The sequence below is a fragment of the Syngnathoides biaculeatus genome, chromosome 19 (genome assembly GCF_019802595.1).
Source record: "Syngnathoides biaculeatus isolate LvHL_M chromosome 19, ASM1980259v1, whole genome shotgun sequence".
Lineage (NCBI taxonomy): Eukaryota > Metazoa > Chordata > Actinopteri > Syngnathiformes > Syngnathidae > Syngnathoides > Syngnathoides biaculeatus.
The window spans coordinates 7,464,350-7,487,960 of NC_084658.1; the positions used below are offsets into that span (position 1 = coordinate 7,464,350).

The following is a 23,611-nucleotide window of genomic DNA, read 5'->3' on the forward strand; positions in this document are numbered from 1 at the left end:
TTGGTGTGGGCAACGTGGGATCAATTCCTGCTCAGTGATGGTGTCAATCTGTCCCCGTGACTACCGACCAGCTCAGGATGTAGTCTGCCATTTGCCTGATGTTCGCTGGGATAGGCTCCGGAACTCCCATGACCCTTGTGAGGATAAGCGGCTTGGAAAATGGACATGGACCATGCCAATTTGCTTGGTCATGGTGACATTGCCGAAGCACTGTACTCATCATAAACAAGACATTTGCATAGCCCGGGAATATTTTGTGTGCTTTCTATTTCCAAATTTCTTGCCAAAGGTATATGGCTTTTCAAAAAACTGTTACTCTACCAAAAATAGCATGTTCCAGACTTCAAATACTTTTGTATTCCTCTATCTCTCACCACACTGTGAGTCTATGTACAATAAACAATAGATATATCCATGATGACATGGCCTCACATTCAACATGGCCTCCACGTGGGAACAGCCACAGCGCCAGTAAAAATTGGACGATGCACTCTGCATCCATCATTGGTTCTGCCATGGTCAACAGACTCTGACTTCCGGTCTGGGCAAAAATCATGGTAAACATACACACATTGTTATGGAAAACAATGTGATAAATATATAATAATTAATTATGAAGTGGCGGCACGATGGCTCAGCTGGAAAGCGTTGGCATCACAGTTCAGAGGTCCCGGGTTCAATGCCAGACCCACCTGTCTAGAGTTTAAATGCTCTCCCCTGCCTGTGTTTGCTTTCTCCGGGCACTCAGGTTTCCTCTTACATCCCAAAAACATGCAACATTAATTGAACACTATAGATTGGCCATAGGTGTGATTGTGAGTGCGACTGTAGTCTGCCTCCTTGTGCCCTGCGACTGGCTGGCAATCAGTTCAGGGGGTAGCCCGCCTCCTGCCCGTTGACAGCTGGGATAGGCTCCAGCACTCCCGTGACCCTTGTGAGGATACGCAGCAAAGAAAATGAATGGATGGATAATCATGAAGGTTAAGCTGAAACACACTTACCAGTGAAAAGTTACTTCTTTGCGATCGACTGGACAGTTTTGACAGGCAACAGCCCAACAAAAAAGCTAAACCTAATATATTCCAAATAAATTTGATGTTATTATGTTTCACAATATACAAGTGTAAGGATCTCAAAGGATGTCAACTTTCAAGTGAAATAGTACCCAAAGCCATGGTTTTTTTCTTGACCGGAAGTTGAAGCTGGATTGCCACGTGAAAGGGGTCTGTGCGCAGTCTAGTTTTTATTCTACGTCATTGGCACCAGTAAACAACAGTGGCCAATTGTTTATGACAGACGGAGTCGACAGCAGTTTATGTGACAAATAAAACTATTTTTGGACACATTGTTGAGTCCCAATGGTTCTTTTTATCTGATATCCGTTATATAGGCTCCGATTTATCAAGGTTCCACTGAATACCAATAGTCTCAAAAGTTTAAAGAAATACTGTTCAAAATGCCAGCCAAAAAATTGTCACATATTCATATCATTCCCTAAAATTATTTTTTTTATCTCAATGCAATTCAATACCATATTACCCACTGTTCTACAACAGAAAGTATTTATGAAACTTAACTCGTAACTTGGAAAAACAAAAATTCAGTCAAAAATATTTTAGCCTCTGTTTGACCTTCCCGAAAACAGAACTCTGTTTTTCACAACCAAAGATTTCTTTGAAATGACTAAGATTTTGCAGAACTTTTTACCGGTTTGGCTGTTTGCTGCGGGTTGAGCAAGGATTTCTTTTTCTCCAATGTATGCTCTCTGCTGTTTTTTTCTTTTTTTCTTTTCCCCCACATTCCTGGCAGTACCTCAACACAAAACAACTTCTACCGCTTCTCAAACTGTTATTTTGGGTGGGGGCAGCACAACTGTATTTAGACTGCAACATATGATGGGTGTTTATGTATGCAAATGCAATTTATTTTTACTTTTGTCAGTCATTATCCCTTCTCACTTCTCAAAGTTTAGAGCAGCTAATTAGGGGCTGAATGAGGAAGGAAATAAAAATGCACCAAGATTCTTTTCTTTAGTGACTTGGACGAGAGCAGGTGTTGTTTACATAACTTTGAACAGAGATTTTAATGAGATCATTTTTGAGCGTTACCATGGCGACACTCTAAAAGCTACAAAACAACTATCCTTCAAATATTTGTAAAACACCTGGTACGCTGTCATTGAGTAAATAGATGCTCTCCGTACCATTATTTGAAAATACTGTAATTCCATGTTTTCCTCTACATGTGTTGACACACATCGAATCTTGAGTTAAACATTGAATGTATCAATATGGGTTAATTGGAGTCTTTAAATTGCTCATAGGTGTGGATCTAGGTGTGAATGGTTGTTTATTTGTATGTGTCCTGCGACATACTGGCAACCAGTTCAATGAATAAATCAATCAAAATGTACTCACTGGCCACAACATAAAGTTTACCTGTAACCTCAACCCATCTCAGTGGAGTTCATTCATCCATCCATCCTTTTTTTTTTAATACTGCTTGTCCTCATTGAGGTTATGGATGAGCTGCAGCTTGCCCCAGAGGTGGTGTACATGTTGGACTGGTTTCCTGGCGATTGCGAAAGTGGAGTTTGTGGAATGTACAGTTGTACACTGTACAACTATCCAAATCCTCCATTTCTTTGAAAAAAGCTATCTTTTGCAGAAAATGTACTTTTGTTAAAAGTAACATCACAGGCGCCAAATTTCTACCTAAAGTTTTGCATCCTGGACCAGCATTAATTTCCAACATACTTGAGTTGTTAAAAACAGTATTTTAGATGTGGCTTCTATGGAAAAGTACTATTTCTTTACATCCCTCCATCCATTCTCGAAAGCGCTTGTCCTCATTAGGGTCTCAGGTGAGCTGTGGCCTATCCCAGCTGACTGTGTTTATGTTTTGTTTTACCTTTAGGAGGGCTTAAAATCTGTTGAGAGTGGTTTGTATTTTTATTTCTCACACTTGGATTTGTTTTAGTAGAAGACAACATTTTTTTTATATTGCTGTGGCAGGCGACGCCAGGTGGTAACAAGGCTAAAATAAAATAAATATCAAAAAAAAACATCGAGAGATAGTTAAAGATTCATAGTTGACTGTCTGCCTTCCCCAAAAAGTGCGCTGTGTCACCCCACACAGTTCTGCTGCCAAGCTGTGTCTTTCAAGCAATGCCAGGAAAAAAAAGACATTAAAAACTCTGTGTGTGCACCACGCACTAAGCAACAGTACCCACGTTGTTAAACCATCACCCACAACTTATTTCTACTAGTGCAAATGTTTTTTTTAATCTTGTTTATCTCAAGCTCATTTATCACTTCTGACAGAAGAAAGCATGCTGATGGTCACATTGTTGGCAGCATGAATGTTAACAGATTGGTTATTACTCAAAATTCTTTTTAAAACAATCCCGCACTCCGGCTTTATTTTTTTATAATATACAGTATTTGTTGATTTCCACATTCTTCCAGCCATGCATGAATGCTAATTAATACTTTGTTTGAATTATTGTGTACAAGAAGTAGGCAGGGCTCATATGAAGCCAATAGATTGAGCTGCAACGGGATCAGTGCCGAGGCTAAGCTAAAATATGAATGAATGTTCCTATGGTATGATCTCACCTCAAACTTTGTTTGCTGATTAGATTTCTTCCCTGTGCTTTGTGTTCTGTTTGTTTATAACCGCTCTGGTAATCAAATGTTTTCCAGTGTAGTTTGCAAAAACAAAAAAAAAGGGACTGAGCCAAAATAGGCACGTCGGATTCAGATGGTGCTTTCGGTATCTGTTTGAAATGGACGGCCGTTCTTCCTTGTGCCGTTTGTACCTGTACTCCGTTAGAGGTTGCTGAGATGTCTCTCAGCGGGATGATTAGTAGTCATTTCAAAAAGCGGAAGAGCTCACCTCCCCCATCTCCCTTTACAGCATACCAATAACGCGGGCCAGCAAGTATTGTTGAGGACAGCATGTCTCTCATTAAAGTGCATTCATTGATCTGCCATTAGTGAGGACAAACGTTGACTCCTCTGTAATGATGAAAAAACAACATTTACTATAGCTGTCATACAAGATTTTTGCCCAATCATATTTAGTATACAGTTGTCGGGCCCCCTTGTAATAGCTAATGAGTTCTGAATTAAGAGGTGCATCATAAAATACAGATGTTAAAACCCCCTCACATGGCTAAATGGGGTAACCAAAACATTAAAAACAACCTCTCGGGATGATACAATGCATATTTACATTTTTGAAACTACAAACACCATAAAAATTGTGAATAAAGAAAAAAAATGGATGGATGCTGTATCAGTAGCATTGTACATTGAAGTTGTCAGAGAGAAGTGATACAAAGTACTGTCATATAATACTCAGATATGGAAAATATATACATGTATATATAAGTGAAATACAACTACCATACTGTATACATCTAGAATGAATACTGAATACTCTTTAGTACAGCTTACAGGAGATTGCGGAAGTGTATCTGATGTTGTGGCAGATGCCATCTTTTTACGATTTATCCCTGATGCACTTCAGCCATATTTTCCATGTCAACATTCTAGTTAACTACTTTAAAGTAGTTTTTCCCTGCTAGGAGCAAACGGCACAGCACAGAGCCTCTGGAATTGGATCAACGTTTGTAGCTTTTTTATATATTGGAAGTCAAATAGGAATAAAAACGCTGTGGGCCTCAGGTTTTCCTATTTCTCTGTATGATAAAGACACTGTTAGTGTTTTTGAAGTACAGAAATGTGCTCCGTTGCCATTGAATGCTTCCACAATGACTCACAAAAGGCAATAATGATATAAAAAAATTTAACTTGTATTTCAAGGGATTTCTTTTGAAAATGTACAACAGTTCTGACTATATCATAACATAAGTTGAAACAGATGATGTATGTTATGTAAGTCCTCTTTCAGGATCCACTCAGGATTTGCCTTTGCATTTCATGTGTGCAGCTTTCTTTTTAACACCAATTTGGGAAAGATTGACCTTTAAATAATCAAGGACAATATTTGTAGTTTTATGACAGCAGAACACCAAATGGGGCTTCCTCTAGGTCTTATGAAAATTAGATGATGTCGAAAGAGTCATAAACTTCACGTCTGTGACTTGTAGAATCTTTCCTACCTGAGGCTGTGTTGTTTAGTTACCTGTGAAAACATTTTTCTTTGCTTCTCTCTTTCTCTTCCATTCCCTCGTCCCTCTTGCATCCCTCCGCTTCCTGCTTGGCTCGCCTCGCCATAGCCCCATTGCTCTGCAGCCTCTCTTTTGTAACCCCCGCCGGCTACAGCTTTGTACCTCCTTCCTCTGCCCCCTTCTGGTCAGGTACAGGTAGCACTTCTCTTTCTGTGTCCGTCTGTCTGTCCAACACTAAGTCTCTGACAATGAACCACCCGAATCGTGGACATAAGTTCCGTTTTACGTACATTTGTGTCATCATGAGTATTATTTATTTGTTTATACATAATGGGCAATAAATGGACAAAAATATCGGGACACCTGACTTTCAAGAATGTAAGAAAATAAGGAGTTTGTCATGCTTTTGTAGTTATAATAGCTTAAACATGTAAAAAAAATATTCAAGATTTTGTAGGTTTGTGGGCTTTGTGTTAGATGGTATGTGATTGATATCAGGGGGATTACTTTTTACACTTGTTCAAATCCTGTACTTTCCCCACACATTTGGGAACTGGAGCGGCTTTAAAGTGGGCAGGCACATGTGTGGTGGTGCACCCTCCCTAAAAAAACAACACAAATGTAAATATTTTTTTTCCTGGCCAATTTGAGGGGGGCCTTGCAAGATATCTGGGGCCCTGTGTGCTGTGCTTTCATCCAACCCTGAGCATGTCTAAATGCCAGTGCCGAAAGAAAGCATTTTTGAACCTACACACCATGTGGGTGACTTTACCCCCGTCTGTTTCCTTGTCAGACTGAAAGGTGGAAGCATCCAAACACGCAGCGCACCTCTATATCAGATATTCTATCCCCACGACCATCGTTGTAAAGGTCTGACATTCCATTTCTCCATGTCAGCCTCGCTCAGCTCGAGACAACTTTGGCTCTCTGGAGGTCTGAGAGAGGGAGCAGGGCAGACGGGCAGGATGGAATAGCACTAACTAGCTAACTTGCTCCACTTGTATCTCTCATACTTACCGCTTGACGGGACGTCTATTCCGCACAAATGCTGCACGTCAGACCAGCCTAGTTGCAATACAGTATAGTTCAGAAGTTAATAGTGATCTATACCAGTAATTCCCTCCAGCCAGAGACCCCTGGCATATTTGTGTGCTTTGAGAAATTATCTGAGGCGTTGCGGGAAACTATCCAGTTCCATTTAATTTGTCCGAAAATTATTTACAGTATTTATTCATCTACTGTATCTGTGCTAGTGATGTTTATTGACAGGCAGAACACTTAAATGCCCTTGCATTAGATGTCAGAAGGCACTATTAACCTTAGCTTTAAACTGTTTGTTGCCTTTTATCTAACACAATAAATAAGTCATGGCTTCCAGCTCGCAGCTCTGTGTTCAATTAAACAGGCCCAGATTTCAAACTGAGTAATTCAAGGTCAACAAAATTATCATTATTTCATCGTTCATACTTTTGGGGATATTTTTGCAAAATAAACACTTTGTAGGCACAATGAACATAAACCACATTGGCTGTTTTTTTTAAGATGGAGAAACTTCAACCTAATTAGGAAATTATCATATGAGACTTGTTGTTATGATACAGATCTACTTTTGAAACTGTTTTCTTCCTTTCTTCATTTTTCTAAAAGAACATGAAAGGTGACCATATTTGCTATATGCTAAGTCATAATTACTGTACATATTGGTATGAAAATCCATAATGCGGTGCTAACTGAGCATGACGTCTTGTGCCACCACGCAACAGTGTTTTCATCGACTGGGGAGTGCTGGTCTAAGAAATTATCAACACCAGTCTAACCTGCCCCTTCCACAAAATTGCACCACCTGCCACACCAGATTTTCACTGGTCATGCAAAAAGGGTCCTAAATCTCTAACTGATGGGGTCTTCCTGTGCTATGTGACGATTTTATTTTTTTAATGTATATACCGCTGTGCAAACTTGATGAGTTCATTGTGAGCCAGATGTAACCTTGATATCCACTATCCTAATGCAAGAACCACTAGAATTGGTGACTACTGTGAGTTAACTTTTCCAAGGCAAAAAATGTAAGGATATTACTTGCCAAGGTGTAAAAAGGGTCCCACGGCAAGACGTGAGGGTAGCTAGTGCAACCAGTGGCAAACTATTGCACGTTATATTGAGTCGACTTTTGTTTACGTCACATCTCTAAATTCCACATTTCATAGCAAATAGAGAAATATTTACTGTGAGAGTGAACAACCTTCGACTCTCTGTCTTTGTGTGTGTGTTTATGTGGCTCTTATTTTTTCTTGAAACTGATGATTTTAGTAATAATACTAATTATTTTGCTACTTGTTTCTTTGTGTCTTTATGCAGTGTTTACGCCAAAAGTAATTGGCGTGGCGATTGCACGGTACGATTTCAGTTCACGTGACACACGAGAGCTCTCGCTGCAGGAGGGTGACGTGGTGAAGATTTACACTAAGTCCGGAGCCAATGGGTGGTGGAGGGGTGAGGTCAATGGCAGGGTAAGCCAATTTTTTATATATATAAAATGACCACATTGACATGTATTGGAATCTAAGAGAAATGCTACGAAATTATTGCTGACAGCCCACCCCTTTTTACCCATCAGATTGGCTGGTTTCCATCCACATATGTAGAGGAAGGCGAGGAGTGACCAACGAGACAAAAGAAGGACGTGAGTCAAATCAGTGAGGTCAGAGCCAGAGGAACCTTGTTGCTTTCATCCATCCCGAGACCTTTAGGAGCAAACAAAACAAAAAAGAGGGCTGCTGAACACCGGTGACGCAAAGATGGTCACCCTCATCCTTTCCGCTTGGCTTCGTGTGGCTAAGTAACTCCACCGTCTACAAGTAGCAGCTTGCCTGTCAGCGGGGGCACGCGGGCTCGCCAGACACCGAGCCATCCATAATATCCCGCATCTTTCTGCCTGAACCAGCCACAAATCCCACCTGTTTCTGCTTGCCAACTTGGCTGGTGCAGACCTGTCAGTAAAGAGGAACCCAGTCGCCGTTCATGCACTTATTCGTTCATTCACAACACATGCAGACCTTCTGCTTCCCATGGGAATGGAATCACCCAGGCTGGAATATTGCACTGTAAAAAAAAAAAAAAAAGTTGTATATATTTTTTTCGTCTCACATCCTCTTCCCAGTTTGAAGAAATTTCTGTGGGGTTGACCTTGCCTGTTTGTATGTCCCACTAATGCCGGTAGTTATTGATGACTCGATGTCCCACGCTGGGGCAGCAGCCACCCCTCAAAGCTCCACTTTGATTGCAGTCGCCGCACTTCCACTCATACAGGAGATGTAAGATAAAGATGGCGTCGCTGCACAGTGCCAGGAATTGATAGGTCTTGTTCCCATTTTCCTCTGGCTGCTCACATTCTTTATCTCAGGCGCAGACTCTCGTGTTTTTCGCTTGTGTCGGCCGTTAGTGATCCTCTTGCTTATCGGTGGCATAAGCCCATTCACGAGAGGCTTTATCTTATTGGCGGTATTACCGGCCCATCGGGGAGACCGGGCCACATAGTCTGATGGCCACCTGACCTGAGAGGAAATCAGACCTTCCGCTACGCTATTTACATGCTTGTTCTTTCACAATATTATTCAAACACTTTTGCAATACAACATGGAGCAAAACATTAATAAGAGGCCACACACTTAAAAAATTTCAATCAAAAAAGTACATGTAATTTTTTTGCTGCTCTTTCCTGCTTTTGTACCCTTCTTACTTGAACAATACACTAACATAGAACAAACTTTACTGTATTAAACAATAATTATCAATACAAGGTATATATTGTAGCCCAAGAAAAGACTTCTCCATAAATCTCACACAGAGTACACATATTGAACATAATATTTAAGGATGTTGTATAGGATAGAAATGAATGGGAATTAACTGGAATGTTCAAGATAAAGATTTTATACAATACTGGATATATTTAAAAATAAATGTTACATTTATAATAATGTTTATTTTCCAAGTCAGATATTCACAATTAATTTATTGGCAAATTATTTTTACGTGATATATTGTGATGCAATAGACAGCCCAGTTGGCTTGATTTCAACATTTATGGAAAAAAAATCTGCACTTGCTTCATTGTGTATTTTTTTTATACAGCCATTGAAACTCCTCTATATTGCCCTTAGTTGTCATTAATGCAAATGGGTGTTTCCCTATTATGAAAATTCCTGGATTTTTTTTCAAACCTATTAAAGGGCTAAACAGAGTCACGCAATAGTAAAGCAAACAATTTATTTCATTTCAAGTTGGCATTTGGCTGCATTTTCTCTGTTACCCCTCATTCCACAAATGCCATCTTTTCCCACGGACCTTTGTCTGAAATGTTAAAAACATCACCTCTCTTTTGACCTTTTTTGCTATAAGGAAGCTTTTTGTCAGAATACGCGGGAAGCCGAAAAAAGCACAATGCACATAAGATTATATTCAGTGCACGCATCATCACATGGTCCAGAGGTGACATTGAGGCAGAGCCACTTGTTAGTCAGAAGTCAGAGACTTTATGTGATGAACAGATGGACTCCGCCTCTGGAAACGCACCTCAGGGTGTCGTGACCTCAGGTGTGTGATGCCCTGGGCTAATGCACCATGAAGTGATTTTGTAACAGGCATACTTACTTGTAAAATATACTATAGATGTTATATTTAGAAATGATGAATGCAGACAAAGTCGCTGCACATCATTACGCCATATGTATTTTTTCCCTCCCTTCCTGCTCGTCATTTGATCACATACTGGTTCATAGGTTTGACCAACATGTAGGTCCATAAAGTACCACTAGATGGAAGCGTCCTTCATTTCTGGCCGGTCACCTTCAGTTCGACAAAGTTTGGAGATGACATCATCAGGTTAGGCGTTCATCGATATTTAAAGTGGACTTTAAACAAGTCACTAAAGGAGTGTGAGGTAGAACAAAATAAATGCTCTCTATTTTAATTAATTCATTTTTACATTTTTAGTGTAAGAAAAAAAAATAATTCCAGAATGACTATGTTTAATAGAAACTCCTAGGATTTTTTTTTTCTTGCCCTTTCGCTGAGGCTGCAAATTTTGGAAAGTCAAAATTCTTACTCTGTCTAGTAGACCATGAAGAAACAGACCGGCTCGGGAAACCCGGAGTGGGGTTCTCTAACGGCAGACAATAGTAAACCACTCCAACTCTGCTCCTCTATGACTGCACAGTCATTAACATGTCCAGGCCCTCCTTCCAACAAGTCTGCTTCCAGATATTTTTCACACACAAAATGTCTTTGCACAGGAAGGAGGCTCAAGGGTACCCGCGATCTAATCACGACACCGTCTCTACACATCGGCGACCCCGCAGCATCCGTCTGTCTCTCGGTTTCTCTCTCACTCGTCCCAAGTCACGGTGTTACCCTCTCAGTCCCTGCCAATCCTTCTTCCCCCATCTATCTTTAATCTAATCTCTGTCCACCCATTTTCAGTGTGGATCCTGCAACCTCACATGATGCTCTGAGGGCTGTGTGATGTGCTTCATAACTTCACAACCAAACCAAAACGTTTTAGAATGGAATTATAAAATTGATTTTACATACCAGGTCGTGGATGCCCTTCAAACGTGATCTTTTTTTTTCATCCAGGAAATCATCACCAAGTTACCGTGTTTTGTGTATATTAGTGTGTGTGTGCATGTCTCACTGACTTAGGTTTGTGTGCTTCATGTTATTGAACCAAAGATGTACTGTATGCTTTGTTTACTGTACAGTCGATATTATTATCTTATACAATGGTACAACCGCTGTGGCCTGAATCGAAAACAGCTCAGGCCTGTGTAGCATTCCCCTGTATATTTTTATTGTACCATAATGTAAAATATGTTAATAGTATCTAATAAAATATGTTGCTTATCCTAATGTGGTGTCAATCATTCATATGACAATTAAGATTCTTTCTATAATTCTTTAATGGTTAAATATAGATTTAGGCAGCAAATACTGCAAATATTTGGTTGCCTTTAAATATTGTTCTATCAACAAATCATATTGTCATCATTTAATGGAACATCTCACTTGAGATAATAAAATAAAATGAATTGAAATCAAAAAAAAATTCTTAATCAGAAAAATTGCCAAATACACCTGCCATGAATTATTTATTTGATAAATTGTTGTCGCTTTCGAATAAAGAAAACTGCATTTGTTCAGAAATGATGAAGATCCCTTAAAAAATGTAATGGTGTTTTTTTATTCCTGGGATAATGACATTTGTTTTCCTTTAATATATATTGTTTTGCATAAAGCATCTGGACAATTTTAGTGTTTTGAAGAGGTAAGATATCTGGTAATAGGCTTGTTGCATCGGTTCCACGGACAGCATCAAATGACCGCGTCCCTTTTGCGGTCAAAGCCAGCCATGTAACTTTACACACCATACAATTGCAAATACAGTAACTGGAAATTGTTCCATAAAAAAAAAAAAAAACATATGACTTGGTGTTATTAAAGATATTTAATCTTTAGTACCATCAAGCCATCCATTATTTTATTTTTTATAGCACTTGTCACAGGTGAACTGGAGCTTGGTTGACTTTAGGCAGGAGGCAAGGCACAGGCACACCCCGGACTGGAACCCAGACAAACATTGGCGGAGCAGATATGTCAAAACTGGAAACAATGAAATCCCACAATTGAACCATATAGTATAGTTGCTAATTTGGTTATGAACTGTACATATTGTAATGATTCTTCATCAGAAGAAGCTAATACGAGACTTGGTCATGCCAGTCTAGCGACACTGATTAAATGTCAGCGTCGTGGTGTTAGACGTGTGTTCTGATGCTGTTATCGCCACAGGACTCAAATAACCTGTAGTCAGTGTGGGGGCTGTTTGTCACTTGCTTGTTGTCTAATAAGTGTGAATGAATGTTGATTCTAAGACGTTTGTGTGTGGGTGGGTCGGATGCCGGTCACTTTGGCCATCTGGGGCCTTATCACCTGCGAGTTGCACAAGACTGAAGCCTGGACACCAAAATGATAAGTGGTTTTGTGCCGCAGCAGCCACTGATGCCTCCTGTATCCACCAGGATCTACTGCATGTGTTGGGCTTTTATTTTGAAAGACTATATTGTAGTTACAGTTTCTCTCAGTGCAAACCATAATGTTTGATCGCCTCATCAGATACACAACAAACTGATGGCTAACCACTTTTAAACCAGAAGTATCAGTTATTTTTCAAGTTACTGTGAAAAGGGTTTATACTGTATATACATATATAACAAAAGCCGACTAACCCATGTTCAACTGAACACATAGTCACTCATTTACCACAACAATTTAAACTAAAGGAACATCTCTAGAAGCAGAAGTGCTTTTGTGGCATCTAATTGCACAGAGAACATAATTTCTGCAGAATTTTTTTTTTTCTCAAGAAGCAAATCTCATAACGTCTTCTACCTTCTGAATTCCGCCGCACTCCGCATTTGCCAGTCTATTCCTCACTGCCGCTCGTGTTTTCTCAAGGTTTATTGCTGTCTTTTGGAACCACGAGGGAGTCATCATCGCTGCCAGATGGTAGTGGCTGCTGTGTGTAAATATCAAGACACACCCCTGCGCCCCCTGAGTCCCCCCACCCCCCACCCCCATGTTTTCCTGGAGACTATCAGCCTTGCATGAACACCGAGGTGGAGGCTACACAACAAACTCAGACAGCTCATCACCATAAAATACACACACGCACACACATCAGCATCATCTGTTGCCTCCACCATTTCTCACTGGTTGCAACACTATCGTGATCTCTAGAATACTTTTATTACAAATGCTGTATGTATATAGCATATGCATTTTTGCATGACTTTTGTCATTGATGCATTCCTGGCTTGAAGCGTTCCCATTGCATCTTTTTTTGAAGTGTGTCTTTGGAGCTTCATATTTTTCCCAAGTGTGTGTAGAGTGGAAGGCATTCACTCCGATTGGCTCCAGCATGAAATGAAGGCAATACACACGTGCATACCAAAAGCGTGCTCCTTCAAGAACTGCACTTCTGTTGTCGCTTTCTCTAGTCGCACTTGCACAAGCGTGCATGACAGTCATGATAACAGATGGCGCCACAAACATCCCCAGCTAAATTGATTTGCATGTTTTCAACCAGTGAAAAGCTCGAGGGATCAATAACTTTGGCTAGGTCTTATTGGCAAATTTTACACACATTTTGCCCGTTGTTTTCTGAAAACATTTAGTAAATAAACTGTCATGCTACACATTCAAATAAATATGGAGGTTTGTTTGTATGACACTTTGACATTAGATAACAATGGATAATCAAATACGATTGCTGTGCCAAACAATATTTCACTGAAATAATGCTGTTTTCCTTAACAGTCATCAAAATACTATATGTTTATGATTATTATTGTGACATTGTAAAGGTGGACCTAAGAAATAATGACTGCATGTCTTGTTTCCCAGGTTGTTGAACTTCATTTAACACAACAGTCTAAATTGTATGGAGGCCCATGAAACAAAATAATTTTAATGCCGCCACTTCTTATGTAGGAAGCCAGTCACGGCCACTATGAAAATAAATTGCATCCTGGTGCGCCTGCAAAAGAAAAACAGCCTACTACAGAGATTGGAGAAAATAAATAAAGAACAAGTCGTTAGCTTGAATTTCAAATATGAAATTGCTTCATATTCAAATGTATTATAAAACCTCAGCCAAGTCCTACCTGGTCCTTTCATCCGCAAATTCAAATTCAGTGAAGCAAGGCAGGATTTTGCATTGGGAAACTCAGAAAAAGTTATTCAAAAAAGCAAACAAAAGCTGCTGTGTCAAGGATAAAAAAAACTAAAAAGCTCATTTATAATCCAAATAACAGATAATATGGGACTAGAGAAAAGGGGCTAACTCACCAAAGACTAGGAAGATGCCTACATTCAATAAAATGCAATTTGTTGCTCCTAAGACCAGCTTCCTCCTCTTTTATCCATTCCCTGCATCCCACTGCACTCAACTCTTCCCCTTCCCATGAGGGGAGGGTCAGGTGGTCTCCTGCGGGCTGTAGTGCCAGCTGTGTATTTTTTTTTTTTTTTTGGCCCTACCTGGGCTGGAGGCGGGAGTCCACCTCCTACACTCTGGGGCGGGTAGTGGGAGCTGGTGGGGAGTGTGGGGGTGGAGTCCTGGGGTTGGTGCAGCAGGTCTGGATGTGGCAGCCGTCTTTAACAGTGGTTGTCGAGCCTGATGGGCCTGACCTGCAGGAACCGTGACTCTTAACTGACTCGGTTAGCACACACGGCACACACTGTACATGCTTTCTCACTGTGGCTTGGGATGTGTCCTATCCATTGGGTTGCTTTCGGGTGGACCCCTGTCCTCGATGGATTAGGTGCGGTCCTTAGCCTCCTCATTGCAAGCACAGAATTTGTAAGATATTTATGTCTGTTTGCATGTACAAGGAAATTCACTTGCATGTATCTGTAGGCACACAGCTCAGGGACTCTTTCACTGGGTGTGGAATCACTCACTTATTGTGACAAATAACTAATGTATACGTGAATAGCGTGTGTATCCCCCCCACGTACACTCTCATTCTATAGACTTCTATAATTCACTTAGTCAGTCCCACCACACCTCAGCTGCATAGCCAGTTTCACCACCCTTGTCCTATATGCTTCTTGTCCTGTCCCATCTTGTCCCGTCCTTTCCACTTGTGGTGTAGCACAGGAGTCACCAACACGGTGCCCGCGGGGGCCCATGGTTGCCTGCGAGGACGACTTAAAGAGCCTCGCGAAGGTCACTGGAGTGCTAAAGCTTATTCCACCTCTCATCAGGCAGGTGGTTGGGCACACCCTGAACGGGTTGCTGGCCAATCGCAGGGCACATGTGGCACAGACCACAGTCGCACTCACAATCACACCCAAAGATAATTTAGGGTCTCAAATGAATTAATGTTTTTGTGATGTGGGAGCAAACCGGAGCACTCGGAGAAAACCCACGTAAGGCAAAGGGAGAACCTGCAAATTCACACAGGCGGGGCGCGGATTTGAACCCCGGTCGTCAGAACTGCGAGGCCAATGCTCTACAGCTGCGCCACGGTGCCCCCACCGCAAACAACCAATTGGCATAAATTGTGCAGAGGAACACATGCTCAAAATACAGGACACAGTGCTTGTAATATACTGAATTATAACTAAATTACTCGAAAGTTTTCAATTTGTTATGCAGACTTATGCAAAGAAATGACATAAGGGTATTGAATAAACATTGCATACACAATTTAAATATCTAGGTCTGTTCAAAAGACTGCTTCGAGGCTTTGCTGGGACACAGAATGTATGTATAGGATAGTGTGGGAGATGTCGTATCGTACTTTCAAGCTCCTCAAGCACAAGTTGGTGAACTGAACTTCTGATGCCCTTTCTGTTTTTCATTTGAATTTCATTCACTCATTTTCTGATCACTTTGCCTCATCAGGGTCCTTTGGGAGCGTAACTTTGAACGAAAGACAGGGCACACCCCGGATTGGTCACTGACACGGCACAAACAGTAGAAACAACCATTCACAGCTACTAATTGTATAATAAATTCTCGCTCGTTAATTCTTCTAGCTAACTGTATTGAATTTGTCAAGCAGAATTCACAGACAGTTCTAATTAGTGTGTGCATGTATATTTTGTAGTAATTTGTGTCAGAACACAAGGAAACAGGACTAAGCAATGCGAGCTCAAAAGAAAGTCTGGCGCTGATGCCCACAGCTGCAGACATAGTCGATTACACCTCACTGGCATGCTGCTTCCAAAAGGATAACAATGCAGTTTATTTATAGTCTACTCAAGTACTGTATGCAGTTCTCACTATTACGTTAGCAAAGGCTATTTCCTTATATGTGGTAAAGAACTGCAACGTTTCTATTTTGGGTTCTACGTGTCAAGCTTACACTTTTCCTTCTGTGCTCCCCACATAAATCTGACAACAGCAATGTTGCCATTTACCATCGCACCTGCTCCTCGGTGTCCCCCAGGGCACCTCCACACATATTCAACTCTCATTCGTTACTCCCAGGATTGCGATGGCGTCAGCAGTCGTGTGGCAGCCCCACTGATGGTACGGAAGGAGTGAGGAGCTCCAGCGGCACCTGAGGTCGCTGCTGCCACCGTCTCACAGCGTTGCATACTCCGCATGATGGGTAATCGTGGGCATGATGGCCTATTTTCTTATCTTTTTCCCACAGGTAATATGCGTTCACCCACCACTTCATCAGGTACACCCTCACAGTCTCGTGCATGTCCAAAGTTGAGCTTGCCAGCCAAATCTTCTAAAACCCAGCAATGCAATATCCTACACGCATTTCGCCCCATCGATGTACTCTATTGATTTTCAAAACAATACAACTCAGCAATAGATCTCATTTTCCCAAAAGTGTGAAACAGGATGTGATGTCAGTTTCAAAGTGTGCCGTTTGTCCTTTAGAGTGTAGGTTTGTAGTCATTATACAAATACTATAAAGGTAACACTGACATTTGAATCACAAATTGTTTGGTATCAGGTTTGTGACAAAAATTCCTAGATTAGTTCTAGGATATTTGGGATATTTAAAGTGCCACTGTCATGGATTGTATGATTTTTAGTGTTATTAATAAAAAAAAAAAAACGGCAGCCAACATGGGCCCATGCATTTTTTCACCACAAAACATGATTTTGACTTAAACAGCTTTTTGTAACTCCCGCCATGAAAATCCTCTCGAGGGATTTGTTTTCGAGAAGAAGCAGGAAGTGATCTACATGGCAGGACCGGCTTCAAGTGGACTCGTTTGTTTCTATTAGTTTTACCTCCGAGAAGGTAGCTCATTGTTCCTTCGTGTTAGCCATTGCTTGAACACTTGGGAGGATGGATTTACCCTGCATAAGTTTGCAAGAGACCCAGTTCGTCTTGAAAAATGGATTGCACAGGTGCAAAGGACAAGAGTATCGTGAGTTCCAAATGACAGGTAGGTGTGTATACAGCTACAAAAAAAAAAACAATAGTTTGGGGCGGACCACGTAATTCGTCTCTCATAATGTAACAAACGATCCACGTACGTATGACAGGGGTGCTAAATGTATCGATGTGCGCGTCGGATGGATTTCGCGTCAGGCTGGTCCGTGAAGGCTGCCGTGACGGCTCGCCAGCGAAGGATGCTGCATCGTGCATCGCGGACAAGCACGGCTTCGGTCAGGCTGACTGATACATAATCTCTGGGAGTCTGTCGCCGCCACGGCAGCTTGTATGAACCTGTCTGGCCGTGCTCGTCCGCGAGGTACAATGCGTCAGCCTTCACCGGCTTCAGCGCCATGTCCGCTGGTCACGGCTTTGGCGCTGCGTCTGCCGGTCACGGCTTCGGCACCACGTTCGCCGGTCACAGCTTCGGCGCCGCGTCCGCCGGTCACGCCTTCGGCTGAGGTGGCTCATTTTCGGCGCCGAGGTGGCTTATCACGGTGCCAAGCTGGGCCGCTTCTCGGTGGTGTCATCGCTCGCAGCTGAGTACGCTACATACTGTCATACTCTCACGGAGTCTGTTGTTAGTTAGAAGTGATCCGCATATAATCTAAATATGGCTTGAAATGATAGGATAGTATTGCCCCGGACACTTGACTCGATTGTGAGACGTTCTCTTCTTCAAAAAGAGCTTCCGTGTCTGAAGGGGCGTGTCCCACAGTAGGGGCCACAGCGTGTTTTCAATGGCGAATGTCCAGGGTGATGTCACGGACAGTAAATGCATTCAATATGGCGACCACTTGGATGTCAAATAAGACTTCCGTAACTTTGCGCATGGATGACGTGCTCTCCGCTCATAATTATTTTTTTGTGTAGACATTGAAGTGAATAATGTTATATGTATTTTTCATTTCACTATCTATTTTAGAATGCTTATAGGGATGACAGTTGATCTTTAAGAAATGGACAAGGACAGGGATTATTTGTTGTGGGCCATAACCCTGAGTAAGTCCGTAAATTACTTTGTGGCTAATTTACAAGTTAGTTAGATACACACAAAAATCTCCATCATACAATATCATATACACAAAGAAGCAATAGCAATATGAATACCCGTCCACTGCCAGTGCCGCAGTGTGTTTTGGTGGATAGTGGAGTGCATGAAGACCTCTCTGGTGATTTTTACAAACACAAGTATACTGTCGCTGATCTGGATGTATTTTAGTGCGCGTGAACTTCCTCCCGTTCTTCAGGTTTTCGGCTGCATTCTTGTAAGTGTTTTCACACATGAGACTGAAAACTGCAGCGTCAAAAAAAAGTGAGGAAAAATTTCACCTGGTGATGGGTTTCCCATATTGAGAGGTGGTCGGACACCTGGGATGCGTCTGGGCTTGAAGCTCAGTGGGTGGCTCTCTGTCTGTCTTCCACCTTTGTTGATATGGTGAACCGACCCGGTCGCTGAAGAGAACCTCCAGGATGGCCACGACTTTGGCCCTGAATATTAACCTCTGGTGGGGAGATTCTCATCAGCATCTCCAGCGTCCGAGCAGGCTCTCACAGGACAGAAGACACTTCAAGAAAAAGGACTTTTATTTATTGTCATTTCATAGCACATGCAGGGTATGCTTGTTGCTGAACAAGCATGAATATATATATATTTTCTTACATTATTAGGTAACTTATATTTGCTGTAAATGTAAAGTATATTGCTGGAATAGTGTAGGAACTGGTTAGGGTGTTGGTCTCACAGTTCTGCTCCTGGTCCAACCTGTGTAGAGTTTGCATGTTCTCCCCATGTCTGTGTGGGTTTTCTCCAGGCACTCCAGTCTCCTCCCACATCCCAAAAACATGCAACATTAATTGGAGACTCTAAATTGCCCCAAGGTGTGATTGTGAGTATTTCTGTTGTCTGTCTCCATGTGCCCTGTGATTGGCTGGCAACCAGTTCAGAGTGTACCCTGCCTGTTGATAGCTGAGATAGGCTCCAGCACTCTCATGACCCTTGTGAGGTAAGCAGCTCAGAAAATGGATGGATGGTAAAGTACATTTTATACATACAAGCATTCTGCTTCTGACTGTTTCAATCTCACATGAATTGTTCATTATTTTGTAATTGTCACGGACGAGACTCGGGGGTGGACCCAAATGCACGACTCAGGTGAGAGGTAAGCAGTGCGGAATAAGCCTTTATTCGTTCCAATGTCGGTTACCAGGGAATCAGTCCAAACAAGCAGCAAGATCAGTAACGGCAGGCTTACGGGGTAGGTCGGGAGACAGGCGTTGGTCGGTACGCGGGAGGTAGACGTCAGGAGTACGGTAGTGCGGGAACGAGGCATGTGAGGCAACGATCTAGCAGAGTAATAGTCGTCCCCCGGGTCCTATATGTACTGGGTCTTAATCAAAGGTCATGAGGCGCAGGTGTGCACCTTCAGATCAGCTGGCCACGCCCAGCCCTGGCTGGGATCCAGGAGCATGACAGTAATTATTACAGACAGTACAATATTAAGTTTTGTGACTATCACAAAAAAAAAACGTAATTGAACTGAAATAACAAGACTTGGTAAGATTATACTATTCTAAAAAGTGCAAAACATGGCACGTGCATTGTTTTCATGGACACATTTCTGCATAGAAAGTACAAATATGCACACTTAGTACAAACTAATATACTTAATACACCACACAATAGAAGTGTTGATTTACCTGTACAATAATGTTTACAAGGTAAAAATTAGCTTCATTCATCATTCATGCCTGCTACCCTGCTCCGGGTATGGCAACACTAAATTGTAAAATGATGCTCATAATAGAAACAAGTTTGATACTCCCACACAACGCCACCAGTAACTGATGTACGCATGTATGTAATATATACTCATTTATTGGCCCACAATGCATGTTTGGTTTTAGTATGTTTAATCATGAAGAATGCTGAACCGGCCTTGGCATGGTTTGGACTTTTCTGTAGGAGCCCCTTGGTAGAAAACGTTTGTACACCCCTGCTCTGAGTACAGCACAAAAGTTGAACATTTGCTGACTCAATGCAACAATGGAAAAGATGTGCATTATTAAATGACACATTTACTGTACACTCACAAATGTATGTGACACACTGTTCCCTTTATTAGGTACAGTGACATACTGTAATAATCACATCCTTCTTTCTTTACATTTAGATTCATCAGCAGGGTGTGTCGTCTGCCCAGGCACGTGCAAAGACTTTGGGGGCAGGTGCTCAAGCCTAAAAGATGGCACTCATCACCAAAATCATTTATAAAAAAATCATAAAACCCCAGCAGAGTATATTGTACTAAACTCATATATCCATTTGTCAACATAAACAACTCTCTAATCAAATAGTATACAGTAGTTAAGATTCTCAGGTGTCATGAGCAAGGCTTGGCCACTGCCAAGAGGGCCGTGGTCAGGCCCCTGCTCTGGGCGGTGACACCTGTCAAAGGTCACAGCTGTTTCACATTCGGACTGTAATTAGACAGACATTTAAGTTGGAGTTTTTGTCACTGGCATTTGCCAGTTCGATGCTTTAGTTAGTGAGTTGCATTCACTGCATATGGGACTCCCTGCTTGTACGTGTAAATTAGAGTAACCCTTGTCACAGTGATTCTGTGCCCTTTATTTTGATCCTGTCCTTTTGAGTTTGTTAGTTTACCCCAGAGTCATCGGACCTTACTGGATGTCTTTTGGATCTCGTCTAGCGTCTTTGTGCCTCTGCCTTGTCGGACTGCTACAGCCTATATGACCCAGTTTCCGGAATAAAGCATATTGAAGATTACGCCTCTGCTTCGAAGTCCTGCATTTGGGTCCACTCACCGCATCGTTGGTTCTTGACATCAGGATTGACCGGCCTACAAAAATTAGCCCTAAAGCACAACGTTTTATGGTTACTTGACTTGTCTTTGTATGATATTCAATTTGTTTGATCTTCAACATTGAAGAAAGAAGAAACAATGCAAAAAAGAAATTTTTGACTTTGGGAAGGCAGCAAATAATTTTCATAGAACTGTATATGTCTTTGAATAAAATGCATTGAAATGAAAGATTTTTCAAGTTTATAGTTGGTATTTTGAACAAACTTCTCATTCAAATGATTTCTGCATTGTGACTACCCCACAGCATATTCATGCATATTGTAACATCCTGTCCTTTTTGGGGAACACGACAACACACACAATTTCAGCCAGATATTTTTGTTTGATTAAAAATGCGAGCTGCTGCTCTCCAAATAAATCGAAGAATCAACTTGGTTTCTAAGCAACAAAGACTCTGCGGGAGAGGGGAAATTTGGAGTCGTCCAAGTCACTTGTTGAACAGCGAGCGGTCCTCGTTTGAAACCGAGCTGACAGCTCTGCTGTCTTCCCTTTGGGTTCCAAGTTGGCCTCACAAACACAAAGGCTCGGTTGCACGGCACACTGACAACACTCTTATAAATTAAAGCCAATTGATTAAAATGTTTAGCATATTCTGGGAGTTTAAAAAAGGCCTTTGTGGTTGATGTGCACACTACAACAATTACTCATCTTGATGAGCAGGCGATTATAAATGAGGCAATTAACACGCTGTCACATTGGAGGGGAAAGAGCCTTGCTGCATTGTCCCCCCCCCCCTCACTTAACAAAGTTCAGGTTTGAGTACAAATGTGACACCCACTCTCTGGCTGTCAAAATGCCGAGGGGCTGCTGGCCATAGGGTCAACTGGGTGCTGGGGTGATGGGTGGGGGGCAGTGGGTCCACTGTGTACATTTAACCCCATCAAAATACATTTTAAATAGGGTTGCCACATTCTTCTCTTCGATCAGGATCGCCTGCTTTAAACACACACTCACAGACTTGCTGCCAGTGAACCAAATCCCCAGGCGAGACTTGGGGGGCTGCAGAGAGGGTGAACACATTAGCCTAATAAGGGCCATCTGGTGGCCATTCATTAACTTGACCATCCTTGAAGTCCCTGACCCAAAATGTCATTGTTCACTTTGTGGAGGAATCCATTAGGTGGCCAGATGAACTCGGGTCACAGTATGTTAAAAAAAAAAAAAAAAAATAAAAACAAGTGAGTGAACTATAAATGATAGGTGCTGTGATCGAAATCATTTAATCTCTCACTATTCCTTAGCCCACATGGAGGGTTGTGCTGTTGACTGGACGATCACGTGAGCTCATTTGGAACACCTCGTGAAACAGCACCATAACAAATTGGGCTGTTGCAGTGGGTAAAATTTGTGGGGAATTTTGAGTGCACTTTGTCGAGCACTGAATTTGATCGCTAAGCATTTCTACACCACTACAAAATGACTTAAACACTAGAGTACATATATAATGGGTAGTGAGTGATTTCAGGGCAGCACGGTGGATCAGCTGGTAAAGTGTTGGTCTCACAGTTCTGAGGACTCTGGGTTTGCTCCTGGTCCAGCCTGTGTCGAGTTTGCATGTTCTCCCCGTGCCTGTGTGGATTTTCTCCGGGCACTCCGGTTTCCTCCCACACCCCCAAAACATGCAACATTAATTGGACACTCTAAATTGCCTTGTTGAAAAAGAGGCGCTTATCCTCGTTAGGGTGTTAGCGTTAGCGTGTACTGGAGCCTCTCCCAGCTGACTTCTGACGAGAGACGGGCTCCACCCTTGAATGGTGCAAAATGTATTTTAAAGTATTGACTTCAGTTGCAGATCCATGATTATACTAGATGCTTTGTTTCATGTTCAATATGCATGCAAAAAAAAACCCCCAAAAAACAGACACACACACACGCACACACACACCATGACAGCTGTCACTGCAGTTCATTTCACACTTTATTGATATTCATTTACCATGAGAAGAGGTTCTCTAATGACACATGTGTGTGTATGTGTGTGAAACAGGAATCTGTGCAATTTAATCACTTTTTTTTTGATGAGCAGATTGCCAGACAAGGTCGTGTGCGGATGCACAGGCGAATTCTTGTGCTTTCTACATCTTCCAAGTGGCACTGTGAGCGATCGGCGAGGGATGTTTCACTTGTGCTGTGCAGGCCACATGGATCAACAGGATTTTTCAGAAAGAAAAAACATAAAAAAAAAGACTGCTGCATGTTAAGTTCAAGGTTGTTGGGGAATTACTTGGAGCTACAGTTAGGAGCGGCGGGTGATATGAATTTTAACAATAGAAATGCTCCAAATCAATAAAAATGAGCACACACACACGCATATCTGAACAGCTTTGATTTATTCTTCAGCCATTTTACTGCAGAGCGTAAGCATCTGAGGTGCCAAACATCTTTCCAGACATCAAATCCTATCAGCATATCAAAATGAAAACTTCTTTTATGAATATCCTGGCTCTGGGAGACGTTTGATGTTGCATTGTGACTAGTGACGGAGCTTGCGGCGGGAGATTTTCTAGAGTGCGCTGGTGTAGCAAAGAGGCTCTCAGCAGATATCTGAGTTTTGATTGTAAATGCATTAAATATGCTTGAAGATGCGGCACGGTGATGTAACTGGTTAGAGTGGG

The 23,611-nt window shown here is 41.8% G+C and overlaps 1 protein-coding gene across 3 annotated transcripts in view; it reads left to right on the plus strand.

Annotated features, from left to right (window-relative positions):
* LOC133492777 (guanine nucleotide exchange factor VAV3) overlaps positions 1-11,047 on the plus strand; it is an 84,396-nt gene extending 73,349 nt beyond the window's left edge. For all 3 annotated transcript variants that reach the window (XM_061805429.1, XM_061805431.1, XM_061805430.1), the window contains exons 26-27: positions 7,496-7,647; positions 7,755-11,047. In XM_061805429.1, the coding sequence (XP_061661413.1) occupies positions 7,496-7,647; positions 7,755-7,799 (197 nt within the window). In that variant the 3' untranslated portion in view covers positions 7,800-11,047. The remainder of the gene's footprint in view (positions 1-7,495; positions 7,648-7,754) is intronic.
* The last annotated feature ends 12,564 nt before the right edge of the window (positions 11,048-23,611 follow it).